Source organism: Nelumbo nucifera, chromosome 1 (assembly GCF_055504915.1).
Source record: "Nelumbo nucifera cultivar China Antique chromosome 1, China Antique-T2T, whole genome shotgun sequence".
Lineage (NCBI taxonomy): Eukaryota > Viridiplantae > Streptophyta > Magnoliopsida > Proteales > Nelumbonaceae > Nelumbo > Nelumbo nucifera.
Genome location: NC_142649.1, coordinates 152,067,541 through 152,085,944, shown reverse-complemented (window position 1 = coordinate 152,085,944; position 18,404 = coordinate 152,067,541). Strand labels below are relative to the sequence as shown.

Sequence of the window (18,404 nt, the reverse complement as noted above, 5' to 3'; positions counted from 1 at the left end):
TCTATTATCACCAAACTGTTCAACTGTAGCTACAGACCAACCTTTTATATTCCTTTTTACTTCTTCATATTTCTTCCCCATTACGCCCAAAACAAGCTCTTCCAACCTTGTTGTTTAACAGTGTAGGAAGCTCCATTGACAAACCCTTTGAGCCAACTGATAGCTTCTTCGACTACGAATAAGGCACCTCTCTTGTCTTCTCTGATCATAATCGCTGTAACTCCATCACATCTTCCTTCCTCGAACAAGAAAATCTTTGCTTCAATGTCCAGCTCTCTTTCCCATCTCATCACTGATTAAAATGTGTGCAGTGCACTCGTCACCAATTGCTTCAATCTCCAGCTCCCTTCAATCTACCATTCATGAATGATACTTTCAGACCTCATTTGAGAAAATTCATACTGATAAGATGAGTAGTTGGTCCCTACAAACTGACTAGTCTCAGGACATGTTTATCATTTATGTTGGATCATAAACCTTTCAGTAGATACATGTGTATAAACCACTCACCAACTAGAGCTCTTTCAGAGTAGCATATTGAGAAAAAGAGCTTGTTTACATAACAGTTTGTTTGTATAATCATCAAAGTTACACTATTACCCAAAATCAAATTCTCAACAGCTGAAGTCCACTGACTTTGTTTATCTCTTTGTAATTTAGTTGATCACATTATTAACTCATTTTAAATTACTCTGGGAAATTGTGTAAATCCTCTATGGAACAGGAGGATTCTAGGTTAAGTAGAACCGTATTGGATTTCTTAACTTGGTTATGACCATTGGAAGGAGACACAGAACACCAGTCTAGCACTAGGTTAGTTGGGTTACCTCTAGTCACACAATAGATTCCCCTGAATTATGTGACTAGGAATAACGACTGTGTTACAACTTACCACCAAGGAATAATAATCCTCCAATACCAAGGTGAAAAAAGTATCAAGCGTTTGGACCCAATGTACCACTTTTAATAGTGATATTCTAAATAAGTGCCTCCTTGGGTTGCTTATTCTCTATCAACCTTGTTCACTTGTTGGAGAGTGTATTTCTTTATACTTCCAAACCTGACTACAGAATTTGGTTAATTAACCACAATGGTTCGTTCTTTCATGCCTCTTTTTTTCAAGTCTCTCTAATGTGATTTTTGTCCTCCTCACTGGTATTTCCAATAAAACAACCATATCTATACTATATAAGGACGATATTTGTCTTGGACTCTTGGTTCCCATGCAGATTGCAGACCATAAAACTTAAATTACAGGATTTTACTAGCAATAGTAACATCATATCATATAAGGTTAACATTTACAAATGGCAGTTGTCCAAATATTTTAATCTTTAAATCTAATCAATGAGTTAAGATGTTTAAAGTACAGTAAAAAATCAAAATTTAAATGTCTTTTCATCATTTTAGTTTTTACCCTTTTATCTTTACTTGCACATGTGCATAGCATGTGCCCTTACACTAGTAATATAAGTAAAGCCAAACATAGCAAGAACCTGTATCAACAAAATACAAATATCAAAGAGACACAGGGAATAAGAAATACCGTATCAAAATCCATATTCGAAGGGAACTCTATAATTCTCTCCCTAGATGACACAGTATGAGATTGACCAAGAAAACTAGATCTCAATCTTGCCATTCTTGCAGAGGTAGGAACTCGACCACGATTTGCTGACCGAGTTGAAGAGTTCTGGAAAGACCGTGATGGATATTGTCTATATAAATGTGACATTGATGAATCCCTCTGTGCAGAAAAGAAAATAAGATTATTCCTCAAGTGAAAATGGTATAAAGTAAAGCAGTAATTATCTTTTCTCTTTCTTTTTCTAAGAGAGAGTTTAACAGTAATTTAACTCAAAAATATTTTAATAAAATCAAAATGAAAAGAAATATAAGGAACTATAGTAACCAATGAGTTTATGCAACTCTTAGATACACCTCGATCTACAGACATGGTGGAACCCATGAAAAGACACACTACAAAACAAAATGAAGCATTAATCCCACTTCACCTGTAGGACAGTAGAGTGAGGTGTCCAAAAGTTGCATAAACTCATTGTTTACTAACGTTCTTTGCTGACCAAACATGTATCCTAGCAAAGTGCACATTAGGTAACCTTGTTTCTCTTTCACATGCAAATAACTTCTTAGTCATTAGTTTTCTAATTACTATTTGAAAATAAATAACAGTTCATAATTTATCTTTCAAAATAATAATTATTGCTACAACCATATACCATTACTGTCTCTTTTTCTATAAATGGTAAATGGTAATTATATTAAAAGGAGGGAAATACTCCCCCAACTATAAGCATGTATAAAGGAATAGACTAATTTTTTTTTTTTATCAATAACATCAACTTCATTAAATTAAGAGAAGAGTGGGAAAAGAATACAAGGGGAGATAAAATAACTTAGCTCCCCAAAAACAGAAAACACAGGGAATGCAAGGAAAATTAAAAACAGCCTCCCTATTCACTCCTTGCTTGGCCAACCCATCCGCAAATGAGTTGGCACTCCTCTTCACCCAGCTGTACTGAATCTCAATGTCCCTACCCAGCCATAAGAACTGTTTTTTCTCATTGTTAAAGTTCCACAAACCACTGTCCTTTGTCTTCAACCAATTAACCACCACCTTCGAGTCACCTTCCAGAATCAAACGGCTAATATTTAGATCTTTTGCTCTTCAAATTCCTTCAAGCGCTGCAAGGATCTCAGCCCTAAGAGAGTCACCTTCTCCAATGGGGCCAGAGAATAAAGCAGTAACAATCCCTTCCTCATTCCTGAAGACTCCTCCAATCCCAGAGGGCCCTGGATTCCTTACACTGCTGCCATCAAAATTCAGCTTTATAAAGCCCAAGGGGGGGGGGGGGGGGGGGGACCAGAACGGACAAAGAGTCCTCTTGCATCTAGCAGTGAAAGCAATCTCTTTCCAGTTTCTTAGCAAGTCATCCATAGGACAATCTGAAAACAACTCCAAAGATTTTAGCCAGTGGACCGCTCTTATGAGGATTCGATCTAACAAATCTTCCAGAGTTTTTTCTTTGTCAGAAAATATGTGTGAGTTTCTTTCTTCCCACAAAGACCAGCAAACCGCTGCCCTAATACACCTCCACATAGTCTTCCCTCGCTTCTTAGGCTAACTGAAAAAAGAAGGAGAAAACAAACCTTGGACAGTCTCCGGAGGAAACCAAGAACACCCAAAACGGGAGAAAACCCACTCCCAAACAGATTTAGCAACCTTACAAGAGACCATGAGGTGGTGGCCAGATTCCCCATCAGCTTTACAAAGAGCACATCTATTAAGAAGTAGACAATAGTTGGGTCTCTTTCTTTGGAGTAAGTCTAAAGTGTTGATTCTTTCCAGGAAAATTTCCCAACAAAAAAAAACCCACCCGAGGAGGAATAGGTCTGCTCCAAATTTCCTTAACTGGAAAGGACAACCCCAGGGGGGTAGGAGGCTGAGTTAAGGTTTCAAAGAAAGAAGCACAATAAAAGGTACCAGAGCTAGAAAGGGTCCAAAATCTGGTGTCTTCCTTAGCAGGGTTTAGGAAGACACCCTCAAGGGAGGCTATCAGAGCTACCAGGCTATCCAAGTCCGTATCCCTAAATAGACTAATTAGGAACCACTATTGTGATTAAAGTCTGGAATGTTATTAAACTATATTCATTTCCAAACCCTTCTCAATGGGTGAAATGATGCAAGGTTGACAACATATTGCTATATCTTCATCTACAGCCAACAATTTGGCTAATCAAATTTGGTTCCCTCCTCAAGAAAATAGTCTCAAATTGAACTTTGATGGGTGCAGCATGGGAAATCCATGGCAATCAGGGATTGGAGAATGGAGATGTGTTTAGACATCATTATGGCACATCAGCAGCTTTGTGCTCAGGACCTATTGGGTACAGGAATTCAATAAAAATAGAACTACTGGATGTACTCCAAGGTCTAAGAATAGGGATAGAGCTCAACTGGCTGCAAGTATAGGGTGATTTAAAGGTTATAGTGGAATGTCTCAGAAGCAATAGCCAAGGGCCATGGCAATATAGACATGTTTCGAGAGAAACCAGACATCAAGATAGGAATTTAAAAGCCAGATTCATCTGGGTTCAGAGATCATCTAATAGCATGGGAGATGTTTTTGCAAAACAAGTAGAATACAATTATACAGGGGGCTAATTCCTAGGAGAATGATAACATTGTAATTTAAAAATAAGAAAAGGTACATGGGGTGGATAGCAGCACTATACGATAGGTGCATTTTTATTGTATATATCACATATTTTTTTTGATTAATGAATAAGTATTTTATTAATCCAGAAAATAAGAGTTACAGGCAACCAAAGGAAAGGCACGAGATGCGACCTTTCCTTTAAGATTGATTACAGCATTACAAAATCAGATGAACATGATTACAAGGTAGCCCAAAATAAAAAGTCCCGAGAAACCCCCTGTTTAGCAAGTGAATCAGCCATAGAGTTTGCTGATCTGCCTACCAAGGGACTCTAACTGTCATATTTCTTGTTAGCCATTTGACTATTTTAAAGAGGTCTCTATAACCCCAAATCACAGAATCCGGATTCAGCAGCCATCCCACCACCACCTGAAAGTCCCCTTCAATAAGCAAGTGCTCTATCCCTAACTGGTTTGCAAGCTGGATACCTTGTACTGCAGCAAGCAATTCAGCTCTTATAGAGTCTCCCAGACCCATAGGCCCTGAATATAAGGATATGATCATACCATCTTTATTTCTAAGAACTCCTCCTATACCCGTGGGTCCAGGGTTACCTCTACTACTCCCATCAAAATTCAGCTTTAACAAACTCCTCCCCAGGTGGCTCCCATTGTACTAAAAGTCTGTTATTCCTGGTAGAAGTATTGGCTACTGCTAACCAGTTCCTCCACATGTCATCAAAGGAATAACTATCAAACAGATTTAATGTTTTCAACCACTGAATTGCCCTTGTCAAAACACAGTCCTTAACTTCTAACACGCTCCTTTCCTTTCCAGAAAAAATTCTGGTGTTTCTTTCTTCCCAGACAGTCCACAAGACTGCTGCTCTAATACCCTTCCACATAATTCTCACTCTCTTTGTGTGCCACTCAAAAGTAGACGGACTAAACAACAAGCTAATATCGGATGGTAGGTTCCACCTACTCTCAAACAGCCCAAAAATCCAATCCCATAGAGCTGCAGCAAAGGAACAAGAGATCAGTAAGTGGTAACAGTCCTCACTTTGAGCTTTACAAAGGACACACCAATTCGGAGATAAGCACCAATTTGGTCTCTTCCTCTGCATGTTTTCAAAGGTATTAATCTTACCATAGTAGACTTCCCAACAGAAAACAGCAATCTTTGGGAGAATAGGTCTGATCCAGACTTCTTTAACTGGGAAAGCCAAGGGTGCAGAAGAAGGAGCAAAGGGATTTGAAAAAGGAGGAGCAAGTAAAACAGCCTCTCGGGTTAGGGGTCCAAATTCTTAAATCAGAATTGGGGGGACCCAAACAAGTGGAGTCGAGTGATGACAAAAGTTCAAAAGCACAAGTATATTCATCATCACTTAACCCTCTTCGAAAACCAAAATCCCAGTTCAATGCCAAAGGAGAAACCGGGGAAGAGGTAAACTTGGAAATTGGCTCTTTCTTGTAACGGGAGAGAGAGTAAAGAGATGGAAAAAGGTCTTCAAGGGGTTGGTTTCCCATCCAAAGGTCTTCCCAAAAAAGAACATTATTTCTAGAGTAGACATCATACCTGACCAGACTGAGAAAATGGGGAAGAATCCCATGTATAGCCTTCCATGGTGTTGTAAGGGTCGCCCGTCGAGATATCCCAGCATCCCATCCATTCGCCAAACAGCCATGAATGCTAGTCACCACCTTGTGCTACTCTCCCTCTCCAAAGGCCATCTCCATAACCACTTCCCTAGCAGAGCGTCATTCTTATGAATTAGGTTACCTAGTCCTAGTCCCCCTTCTTCCTTGCTTCTGCTAACTATCTCCCACCTAATCAAATGATCTTTTTTCACTTCCCCTGGCTCCCACAAAAAATCCCTCATCAGTTTTCTAACTTCTTAGCTTCCCTTGAGGGTATCCTGAATACCGATAGAAAATAAATCGGCAGACTAGCAAGTGTAGCCCTAATCAATGTCACTCTACCCCCTATGGAAATATAACTCGTCTTCCAAGACACCAACCTCTTTTCAAACTTTTCCACAATTGGATACCAAAATTTACTTTCTTTGGGGTTAGCTCCTAGAGGAAGCCCCAAATAGATCAAAGGCCAATGGAACATAGAACATCCTAAGCAATCTGCAATATCTCCCCCTCCTCCAAATTGATTCCCACCACGCAGCTTTTATCAAGGTTGAATGACAAGCTGGAGGCAGACTCAAAGGATTTAATAAGAGATTTCAGGTTCCTCACTCTCCTTAGGTCTCTCCCCTCACAGAAAATGATAACATCATCCACAAACTGGAGGTGGGTCATCGGGACATTATTTCTACCTATCCTCCAACCACTTATTAGCTCCTCCCTGTCTGCTTAGAAATCATTTTGCTAAACACATCTGCCACAAGTGTAAACAAGAAAGGTGAAAGTGGATCACCTTGTCTTAACCCTCTACAAGCTGGGAAAAAATCCTTGACCCCTCCATTAACTAGAACTGAAAAATGACAAGATGTTATACAACCATTCACCCAACTACACCACCTGTCCCCAAATCCACATTTCCTTAACACTTCTAGTAAAAAATTCCAATTCACCAGGTCATAGGCTTTCTCAATATCCAACTTACAAACAAAGACTTGATTACTTGATCTTCTCATATCCTCCACACATTCATTTGCCATGAGGATCTGATCTATAATTTGTTACCTTGTACAAAAGCTCTTTGAGCTTGAGTAATGAGAGAGGGAAGAACCTTTTTAAGTCTCAACAATAGCACTTTTGCCACAATCTTGTATATGCTGGTCACCAAACTGGTCGGCCTGAAATCTTTAGGATGTTTTGCATCTAGTCTCTTAGGGATAATAGCTAGGAAGGTAGCATTTATCCCCCGACTAATAACATGGTTGTTTTCAAACTCCTTAAAAACCTCAAACAAGTCTTCTTTGATAATGTTCCAACAGTCTTGATAAAAGGCCATAGTAAATTCATCAGGTCCAAGCGCCTTGGATCTATCCATTGAGAAGACAGCTTTCCTTATCTCCTCTTCTTCAAAGTTTCTTTCCAGCCAGCCCATCTCTAAGGTAGATAAACTTGGCCAATCCAAACCCTCCACTCTCACCCGACTCCCCCAAAGGTCTACTCAAAATGGATTTAAAGTGGGCTACAAAACAGTTAGCCATCTCCTCTTGAGACTCAATTTCCACTCCCTCGACCTCAAGCTTAGCCACAGTTTTTCCTCCTCCTCCTATTGGCCATATCATGAAAAAACTTGGTAGTCCCATCCCCTTCCTTGATCCACTTATGCCTAAATTTTTGCCTCCAAGAGATTTCCTCCCTCAAAAGGACCTCTTCTAGTTCTTTCTTCAACTTCCATCTCAACTCTCTTTCTTGTACACTCATGATCCTTTGATACTCCTTTGAGTCTAGATTCTCAATTTGAGTTGACAATTTAGCTTTGAGATCTTCCACGCTACCAAACTCCTCCATATTCCAATCTTTTAGTTTAGATTTCAAACTTTTTAATTTCTTATGGAACCTCACCCCTTTCCACTTCACTCCCCTAATCTCTTCTTTCCACCATTCCTCAAACCTAAAAGGTCTAGGTCCACCACCAAAAGTTTCTTGGCCTAGCTCGATAGGGCAATGGTCTAAGATCACTCTAGGCAAAGCCTTAGCCACCAACCCCCTCCAGTGTGCTTCCCAACTTTCATTGAAAAGGAATCTATCTAATTTTGAGCAAGATGGGTTCTCCTGAAAGTTGGACCAAGTAAAGTAGGCTTGTAGCAAAGGAAATTCCTTTAAATCACAATTATTGGTAAAATCATTGAACCTCCTCATGCTAGTAGTGATAGCTTGTTGGGGATTGTTTGACTCATTTAGGAACCTTATTACATTGAAATCTCCACCTAAACACCAAGGACCTTCCCATAACCCTTGAATCTTGTGAAGCTTTTCCCACAATTCATTTCTCTCTATAATTATTTGGCCCATACACATTGGTTAACACCCAAGTAAAACCATCCTCCACCATCTTGAACTTCAAAGAGACAGAAAAACTGCCTATCAGTTCCTCTAATGGTTCTACCACATCCTCTCTCCAAAGCATAACTATACCCGCAAAGGCACCCCAAGAGGGAGACATTCTTCCACATAAATTAATAAAGAAATTTTAGTTAAGAATAAAAAATGTAAACATAAATAAGCAAGTTCAATAACTGAAACTTACAATTAACCAAAACTTTTGAATAGCTTATATTCTCATAAATTGAAGTACATGTTATTTGTATTATAAGCAAGTTGGCACAGTTCTAAGAGATAGTATTGCCATGAGCTTCAGCTTCTACACATAGTTGTCAAGGTGTATAGCGCCATAGGCAATTCTAGGCAACAGTGGGATACCTACTACCTAGTGGCCAAGTAGGCTCCTAGGCAAACAATTAAGAATTTTATACAGTAAAAAAACAAAATTTTAGGTTAGTTCCCTAGTTTTATATACCAATCAGTATGCATATTAATTGAAAAAAAAAAATAGCAATCCTTTTTAGTATTAATATCAATATTTACAAAAATAGCATCAAATATAATAAGTATTGATAGAGAAATTTCATATAAATTAGCAACTAAAGAAGGATATAATTTTATATAATACAAATTTAAGATAAAAGTCAAGGAAAGAGAGAAAAAAAAAAAAAGAACAAGGGTTGAGCCACCTTTTTATAATATGAGAGAGATTAGAAAAAAGAGAGGAAAAAAAGAAATTTCTCTATCCTTCTTTCTTTTATACTTCTCAAAGCCCTTGGATCTTTTAAATTTCAACACAACCTTAAAACAAAGTATGGGCGATGTATATAGCATATAAACAGACATACTAATAAGATGCAACTGTAGTAATGATATTATAATAAAGCGCCTGCCTTGTGATTTTGTTTAGGTGGGCACCTAAGCAACGCCTTGATAGCTACATTTCTACATTGACATGATCACAGTATTTTACTATAGTCAGCACACTTGTAATGGTAAGCTCTATTTCCATATCCAGCAGTATCAAATGACAGAATCCACAAGGATTACAGGAGAAAACCTATTTGCTCTTGTTGCATCAGTAGTACGAGTACCACTGGAATAAAGCTAAAAATATGTTTCTTACAGAACACCATACCATGGTAAAACAACCAAGAATTAAAAGGTAAACCAAAAATAAAAAGAAAAAAGTGAAGCATTGGTAATTGGTCCATTTGTTTCAGCCACCCTGCAGACTGTTGGTATGAAAATTTTAATAAATTCTCATGCAACATAATTCACTCAATTAAGTGATTGAGCTTTTCTTTATTATTATTTTGGGTAAGGCCCATTCAGGGAAATCATACGGATTGTTCCCCTTAATTACATCTCCACAAGAAAGTAGAGAACACCTTTTGATTCTGACTTGGAGAAATGAATGCATAGAACAAAAGAAAAGAACAATAGAGTACTTAAAAAGAACTTTTCATTTGCTTTTCTTTTACATCAAGTGTACAAGAATGAGAAGAAAGAAAAAGAAAATACAATTGAGAAACTATACAACAATACATTTCTCTTTTCTTTTTGATACAAAGAAAATTTCCTTCTCACTCCTTTCTTCACAATAAGCTGTAGTCAATCAGATGAAATTCTAATTGTAGACAGCCTTAATCCTTGGATTTTTGCATACAAAAAGGGAATCGTAGTCAATCAAACTGAATATTTGATTATAGACAATTTTCATTCCTCTGCCCTTCATTTTCATTTGAAGGGAACCATAATCAGCCTTCGAGAATTAGACTGTAGATGGTTTAATCCCTAACTTTGTCTTGAAAGAGGGACCATAATCAACCAAGTAGAGGCACCTGGTTGTAGATGGTTTATTTCCCTCTACTCTTCATTTTCATTTGAAGGGAACCATAATCAGCCTTCGAGAATTAGGCTGTAGATGGTTTAATCCCTAACTTTGTCTTGAAAGAAGGACCATAATCAACCAAGTAGAGGCACCTGGTTGTAGATGGTTTATTTCCCTCTATTTCCTTTCTCAAAAGTGAAAATAAAAGAGAGAGAGAGAGAGAGAGAAAGAAGGATACATAGCAGAAGACATATATAGAAAGTATTCACAGAGAGGACTTTCCTTTTTCTACCTGTATTAGTGAGACTTTTCATTCCCTGCCTTCCCTTGAGCACTCCTCTTTTCTTCTCTCATTATCTTTGCTTTTCTTAAGAATCTCTTGTGACAATTTTCTCCGAAGAGTGTCTCTCCGTACGTGCTTCTAGCTTCCCCTTAAGGAGCTTAAATAGGGAGTGGGGTAGTTATGTAACTACCTCCTCCTCCTAGGTGAAAGACACCTGTCCCTCCCACTTAAAGAGAGGGAACTCCCATACGGGATACTTTTCCATAGTTTTAATGGTTTGGCTAGCAGACTAGCCAACCCACTTATTTGTGTTATAATTTATTTAAATATTATTTGGATTAAAAAAAATGCCTTCAACACATACGAATCCCATTTTTTGTAGAAATCTTCCTCTACATGTCGGATCATTCATAATGAGAACTTTATCCAGTTTATTACATAAGGAACTTAAATTTTGCATTTTATCATTTACTCTCTTCCCCCTCCAACCTTCCTCTTAGTAATTTAACTCGCATTGTTTATATTATGTAATGTCTTTCTAAAGTTGCAGGTTGAAGGGACTAGAAGGGCTAGGGGTAGATCAAAAGGACCTGGATCAAAGTAGTAAACAATGATTTTAAGTGCTTAATAGTTAATAATTGAAATGGCTTTAAACAGAAGAGAATGGATTCATGTAGCCAACCCCACTATAGTTGGGATAAGGCTTAGAGGATGGAGATGATGATGATGAATATCTTTCTAAAGGTTAAATTTATTTCCCTGTTTTCTTGAAGCAATCAGTTTATTACATACATCCTATTCATGTAGCCAACCCCACTATAGTTGGGATAAGGCTTAGATTATGATGATCAATATCTTTCTAAAGGTTAAATTTATTTCCCTGTTTTCTTTAAGTATTCAGTTTATTACATACATCCATCTTTGGTAATTTCGAATTGTTGCAGCGAATTTAAAGAAATATTGACTTAAGAATGGTGGGACAGCCTTTGGCTGATCTACATATTCCTATTCTGGTTCTATCTACATACTAGAGGAGGAATGAGGTTATCATTCTCTTTCATTAATAAAATCAGTTACTGGCCAAAAAGAATAGTTGAAGAAACATTGCAAGTGAAAGTCACATAGTAGGTTGCTTTCAGGCTACTACAACTGTCTACCCAAGTCTGAATAGATGTGAATTCAATAATGCACTTCAATTGCACATCGAATTCTAAGATATGTAAGGATTAAAAGCTTTTCATATGAAGGTCATTGTTAGCTTCTTTATGGATCCTTATTATCAACTTGTTATTTCATTAGCAAAACTCAGCATATAGAATGTTTCACTTACGGGATGTGATGACCGCCGATGCGTACGAAAGGAAGCATGTTGTGTATCCTCTTCCTGTTGTAGTGTCCATGCAATACTTGCATCAATCTGTTGGTGGTTAGACATAAATATAAGGACTGATCAGCAAATAGTTTTTCATGACATATAACAAAAATGATGTTAGAAAATAAGCACCAATTGAAGAGAATAACCACCTCTCCATCCCCAGCTCCAGGCAACTCACGATAAAATTGTTCTTGGAGTTGTCGAGCCAATATCTCATCAGCTTCTACCTGTCTTGCCCTAGCATCTGAGTCATCATCAACTATTCGACTTGTATCTTGAGGATTATTGCATCTCATTTCTGGAGACAAGTCATCAATTTCTATAATAGGTCCTGAGGTGCCATGACAATGAGGATTCTGAGATCTGGCTGTTCTTGTGTTAGGAGGTTCACGAGATGACCAGAGATAAGCAACTTCTGAGTCATCAAAAGTTGAAGTAGAGCAATCACCAGTATTGCCAGATGAACCATGCTTCTTTTGTCTTTTCATTAGCTTATTTGTTCTATGAAATTGTCCATTTACATTGTGTGACTCATAAGCAACATTGGAAGATGTTTGAGCTAAATGTTGAGTGGGCCTATGCTGAATAGATCCTGGATCCCCAACATCAACAAAATCAGTCTCAGGACTGCTGTTAACTACATTCATACAATTTATACTTTCTGTTCTGTTTTTATGCCTTTGACCACCCCCAGGAAGATGTCCAACCTCACCAATCAATGGTGAAGATGTTCTTCTTGAACTATTATGTGTGCTTCTCCAACCACCTGTGTCTTCAAAACACTGGGAAATGTCTCCAGCAGTAGCTTCATTGCTAGTAGCCTCTTCTACAGGGTATATCAAACTGCAGAAAAAATGCCATGCTATGAATGGAACACTACAACTGTGCACAGAACACTACAAGTTGTACACGAGAAGATATGTGAATCACAAATATCAGGCATGCCACAAACAACAAGAAAAAATGGTTAAAAAAAACAGGAACCATCTAGAAGTGGCAAATAATGGGAAATCTACAAATCATACATATGTTAAGTCAATGTGCCAAGTGTTAAAAAAAGCAGTTAGAATATTCTATTGCCTATCAACTCAAATAACTCAGGGATAACACAACTAATTTGTATATTTTATGTGTTCATTAGAAGACATAGATTAAGGCTCAGGTTCCTTTATTTGGACACCTTATTCACACAACACGTACAGGGCAGAAAATAGTTATCTAGGGAACCATGAACCTGAACAAGACTTGTCGGAACACACTAAAAACAAGAACCATCTAGAAGTGGTGAATAATATCCAAACTACAATCATATATAAATCAATGTTTTGAATGTTTAAAAGGGAGTTAGAAGTAGGCTATCATTTCACTTTAATATGTCATTGCCTATCAACTCAAATAACTCAGGGAAATAATGCAATTCATTTGAATATTGTATGTATTTATTAAAGAATGCAGATTAAGGCCCCAGTTCTTTTATTCAAACATCCATTCAATCTGCTAGTATGTGCAAGGCAGACAACAATTGCCTGGGGAACCTGAACAAGACTTATGTCAATGCAATATCAGAAGCCCTCTTTGTATGTGCAGGTTGTAACGGTATAGATGGCGATGTGGCTATGTTTAAAGAAGAGACTTATACCAGAGCACAAATCAAATACTCTTTGTGCTTCTCAGCTAATATGTACCAGTACAAGACAAATTAGATAGAAGCCTTCTCCAGATACAAACGCATTTCAGAGAAGCCTAAAGAATTGGATTGGAAAAAGGAAGGAGACTACATCAAAGTTGATTAATTCAAACCCTGTGACTAATGAATCAGATAAGAAATCTCTTCTATCACCCTCATTCTGTTATGGTATATTTCTCATTGTTTCTTTATATACCTTACTGTACTCTCAAAATAGAGGTTTATTTATCAGTCCTATGAGACCAGATTCTAATTCAAAATTGAAGGTCAAATGGTACCAAAGTGATCTTTTGGAATCCTAATTGCCATCAGGCAGGAATCTCATCCATTTTGAGTTTGTCAATTCAATCTGAAGGGATAAAGTGTGTACATACTATGTCAAACCATGGGGTTGACGCTAAGGAAACAGATTGAGGTAAAGATGAAGTCAGAAATTACCCCTATAACTTTATTTCTTTCCAACTCTCTAAATGCCCAGCTGTTCCGTTTCTTTAAATTCTTTTAACACCAGGGACCCCCCTGTGATGTATGACCAAATGCCTCTATAAATCCATGCGAGCGATCTTGAGCATCCTTCAGAAACACTTCTATAACGCTCCTTTATTATGTCCCATGAAATTGTTAATGGTGTGTTTTTCCATAAAGAAGATTTGAATTTTTCATCAGGATGAGGTGTTCTCAGAGAGGATCCAATAGAATAGCTTTCTAATGGTAATTACTCTTCTGAGCAATCCACCATCATTAACCAGTTTACTGAAAAGTGTACTGTGTGTAAACATAAATAATATATATGTGTTAACTTTATTTTTAATATAGCTGGTTGGGCTCTTATCCAATTGAATCTTATGCAACAAAAAAGGCTGATATTGAATAACTAAAAGCAATGTAACCCAAAAAAAAAATAAAAAATAATAATCCATATAGGGCTGTAAACAGAACAAATCAGATTGGATATGGATAGATCCAAATTTAATTTGTTTGTATTGAATTTGAATCAGATCTTATCCATCGGATTTATGTCAAATTCGAATCAAATTCATATTGCAACCGGATATTGAATAGTATAAATAATTTAAACTAAAAATGATCAAAATATTATAATAGTATTAATAAAATGAACTAAAAATTACTGATATTATATTTTATGAACAAAACTAATTGAAATTACTTATACGAAACTTGAAACTATAGAAAATTTAGTAAAAACAAACATTCAAATCAACTTTACTAGTAGATACAATATAAATTCTAAGCATATTGTATATATGAGCATATATATTTAAATCAGATTGATCTGATTATATCGGATTGGATAGGGTGGATCCACATTCAATCCAATTATAAAGCATAAAAAGATAGAATTCATATCACCCTTAATGGGATCAAATTTGAATTCAATTCAGGCAATCGGATACCGTTTCCAGCCCTAAATCCAAAAATATAAATAATGAAAGATCATTATCTAGAGGAGAATATGGATCTGGAGTAAGCAAGATGGGTTCTCATATTTCTTTCATTCACTAAAAAATGACTTATCATGAGTATCCCAGTTAACCAAAAGAAGACCATTTGTTCATAAAAAAATAGCAAATAAATAAAAAACAGAAAGAACAAGGAAAAGTATAAAAGCAATTGTGACAACTGTGACAGAATGTTTACTAACTGAAGGCATATTTATGCATTGACATTTATTTAAGATTAGATGAATCATAAATACAAAAAAACAAAATGTTTAGTCTGAGATGCTGGAGCTAGAAGTTACCTGCTTGGAAAATGTATGCCTTTGTCACTATTCACTTTTTCTGGAATCCTATCATTCATTAATCCCTTTCCTTTCTTTCTATCAGTATGGTTGCCTTCAGAACTAGAGATGGCAATGGGTATTTGACAAGATGAAGTCCCACCGCCGGAGACTGCTTCTCTGATGTAATCCTGTTTGGCACCACCAGAACTCATACCAAGGCTTTCAGCAGTTTGTTTAGCTCTTGCTATGTTATATGGAGAGATGCACCCATTGCGAACTAGCCTCTTTTGCCCGGCTCTCCTCGGTGAGGAAGTAGACTGTGGAGGAATTAGAATGATTTGTTTGGTTTTTGACTGGGAAGCATTGGACAAACCAATACCATTCACATTCTGGGAATCATCTCCAGCATTATTAGATGCATTATCATCCAATTTGCTTTTCCCTTTGCAGGTGTTGCTGGGTGCTTTTGAAGGGCTTCGGCCAACATGTGATGAAGAACAGCCATTGGGTACTATCGGTGCTTTTTTAATCCCTTCAGCTGGATATTTTGATGCACTACTTCCCCTTTCAGGCATCCCACTACATTCATTCTGCACTGTTAAATCTAGAACATAGCTATCAGGTATGGAACTAAAAGGCTTAGGATCCTCAGTGGACACAGCTTTTCCTTTATCAAAGTTTGTGTCACATGCGGTCATCTTCCTTCTTGTATTTCTAAGATTGGTAGAACATGAAGGGCTTTTGTCATTTGAAATCAAATCAATTAGTTTTCCCCTGTTTCCATCTTGATTTCTGACATTAGAGATAGATACTTCAGGAGCATCAGAGCTACCACCAACTTTAGCTCTACCAATCAGATGATTATTACCTCTATGACCATGAGAACTAGAATGAATGTGTTCCAAATGTTGTGGTTGTGCAGAAGATTGGCGTAGTATCATATTCCTAAAATTAGAGTTCTTGGGAAAAGTCCCATTATCCAATGAGGAGAAAACAGCGGAAATGCCATTCTCTATTTTGTCAGAACTACTGAAATCTTTGGAGGAACGATGATAAGATCTTCTGCCATTAACATTTTCAGCGATCAGCCTACCACCACCCCTCAGCAAACCAGGAACACCTTTACCCGATACTTCAGAACTTTCAGACTCACAAGCCACTGAAGAACCAACGTGCTTTTCAAAACTCTCCCCACCATTCTTCCGCATGGTCTGTCTTTCAGGAGTATCAGGAACATCCATTACATGATCAATGTCCAAATCATCCATATTCTGCATCTGCCAATTTAAAAGCTCAAAAAAAAATGAACACTTGCCATGAAGAAAACATTCTTGTCAAAAGAAATCATTTTGTTGGTTTAGATAATACCAAAAAAAAATTAAGAGAGAGAGAGAGGGGGGGGGGAGGGAGGACCTGTGAATAATGAAAACCCAATCCTAAATCCAGAGACAATCTGCGTTCCCTCTGGTTGCAAATTCATCAAATCAAAATATATTCATCATCCATTAATCAACCAAAAGAAAAAGCAGGTCGCCGTAAAACATCCCGAGTAATATAACGAAAACATATAGAGAGATGGTTTGGGGGCAGAGAGATAGTAAACCGACATGGCCAAGACGAGCAAAATTGGAACAACGATATGCCCAACTACGAAATTGAAAAAAAAAAATGAAAGAAAGAAAAAGAACCCAATTCAGATTTTAGAGCTTTTACCATCTCCCTCCATTAAAACAGGAAGAAGATGAGCATGATGATGACGGAAAAGAGATGAACCGATCAAAAAATGAAAGAAAACATTATCAAACAGAAACATAATTAAAAAAAATGGCCGAACAAAATGGGAACAATTGCATTTCAATGCCAAATAAAACAGAAGGTATATTAAATCATACAGACCCAGATTGAAATTTTCATATTCGAATCAATATGAACAAACCCTAACAACAGATCATTAGCACAGACAAATACAAAACCATTGCCACATAAATTGAAAGAGAAAGAAAAAAAAAACGGAGATTACCGTCTTGTGTTCGTCGTTGAGATCCAACGAAGCAAGAAGTCTCGAGGTAGAATTAAGGGTAGGAACGTCCAAAACGGACCGAGCCATACACCAACCAACCTCGCGCTCTCAGTCGGTCAGTCGCTTCTGGATCTCCAGGATCAGCGAAGCACTGCTTTTTTTATGTTCGTCCCACGATATTATTTTGTTCCCAAACGAATCCACGAACATAATCACTCAGCTTGCGTATGTCTTCAGGTGATGCGGACACTGGATACCATCCAATCCACAGACCATTTTTGGGAGAAGGATTTAAACCTCGCCCTTGTATTTTCTGACAAATATTTAAACCCCTATAGTTTGAACTCTGCAAAAATAACTCCCTTCACGTTTTAAATAAATATGTAAATGCCCCTTCCGTTACCATTATGCCCTTATTAATAATGTTTACATTTAACACCGTTATTCTAGGGGCTTGAAGTATAGGTAAAATCTTGGGCTGACAAGTGTGAGAATGCAGCCATGCAGGTTAGAGTCTGAAAAATGACTACTTCATAAATAAGAAAATAAAATAAAATAAAATAATAAAAGGCAAGGTGCCTAGCGGAGACTTGAAATCGAATCCAGGTAGTGCACCTGGGTTGAGGGATGGGCTACCTCTAGAGTTGGCAATCGGGTTGGGTGGATCGGTTCGGGTTGGGTTGGGTCGAGGTATTTAGGGTTGATTTTGGGTCGGGTTGGATTTCAGGTTGGATTGTCAAATGCTATACCCTAACCTTAAATGTTCGGATTAGGGTTGACCCATGGGTCAATTCGGGTCATCCCAAAAAATAATTGAAATTTAAAAAAATAAAGAAAAATTACATAAAAAATGTCAAAATTAAAAGAATTAACCTTAAAATTTCAAATATAAAATAAAAAACTTGAACATTTAACAATTTAAAGAGTAACAATAAAAAGTAAAGACTAAATAGAAAAAATTAAAGAGTGGAAACTTCTAATAATGCATAAATAATCCCAATTAGACTTAACAATTGAGTCAGCGGGTTGACCCATGACCCAACCCATTCTTCTGGTCGGGTCGGGTCGGGTCATTTTCACATTCAGGTTGCTAAATATGAGACCCAAACCCTATTTTTTTGGATTGGGTTGGGTCAACTTTTTGCTAGGTCTAACTACCTCGGTTGTACAGTTCTCCACAATATATAAAAAGAAAGAAGAAGAAGAAATGAAAGGTGGCTACACAAAGGGTAGTTCATCTCCATCCCTCGTGAAGTGGTGATAGTAG

General features: G+C 37.3%; 1 protein-coding gene across 8 annotated transcripts in view; it reads right to left on the bottom strand.

The window, feature by feature from the left end:
- LOC104587902 (uncharacterized) overlaps positions 1–17,404 on the bottom strand; it is a 48,024-nt gene extending 30,620 nt beyond the window's left edge. For 4 of the 8 annotated variants that reach the window (XR_733676.3, XR_733677.3, XM_010245674.3 and 1 more), the window contains exons 1-6: positions 17,138–17,372; positions 16,531–16,581; positions 15,136–16,394; positions 11,836–12,529; positions 11,642–11,728; positions 1,547–1,747 (exon numbers count right to left, since the gene is read on the bottom strand). Coding sequence is in view for 5 of the 8 variants with exons in the window: in XM_010245674.3 (XP_010243976.1) it covers positions 1,547–1,747; positions 11,642–11,728; positions 11,836–12,529; positions 15,136–16,394; positions 16,531–16,581; positions 17,138–17,224 (2,379 nt within the window). In the remaining 3 variants the exon portion in view is untranslated. Of the gene's footprint in view, positions 1–1,546; positions 1,748–11,641; positions 11,729–11,835; positions 12,530–15,135; positions 16,395–16,530; positions 16,582–17,137 lie in introns of all 8 variants that reach the window. The other 4 variants (XR_016080417.1, XM_010245679.3, XM_010245677.3 and 1 more) reach the window with 3 other exon arrangements.
- Between the last annotated feature and the right edge of the window lie 1,000 nt (positions 17,405–18,404).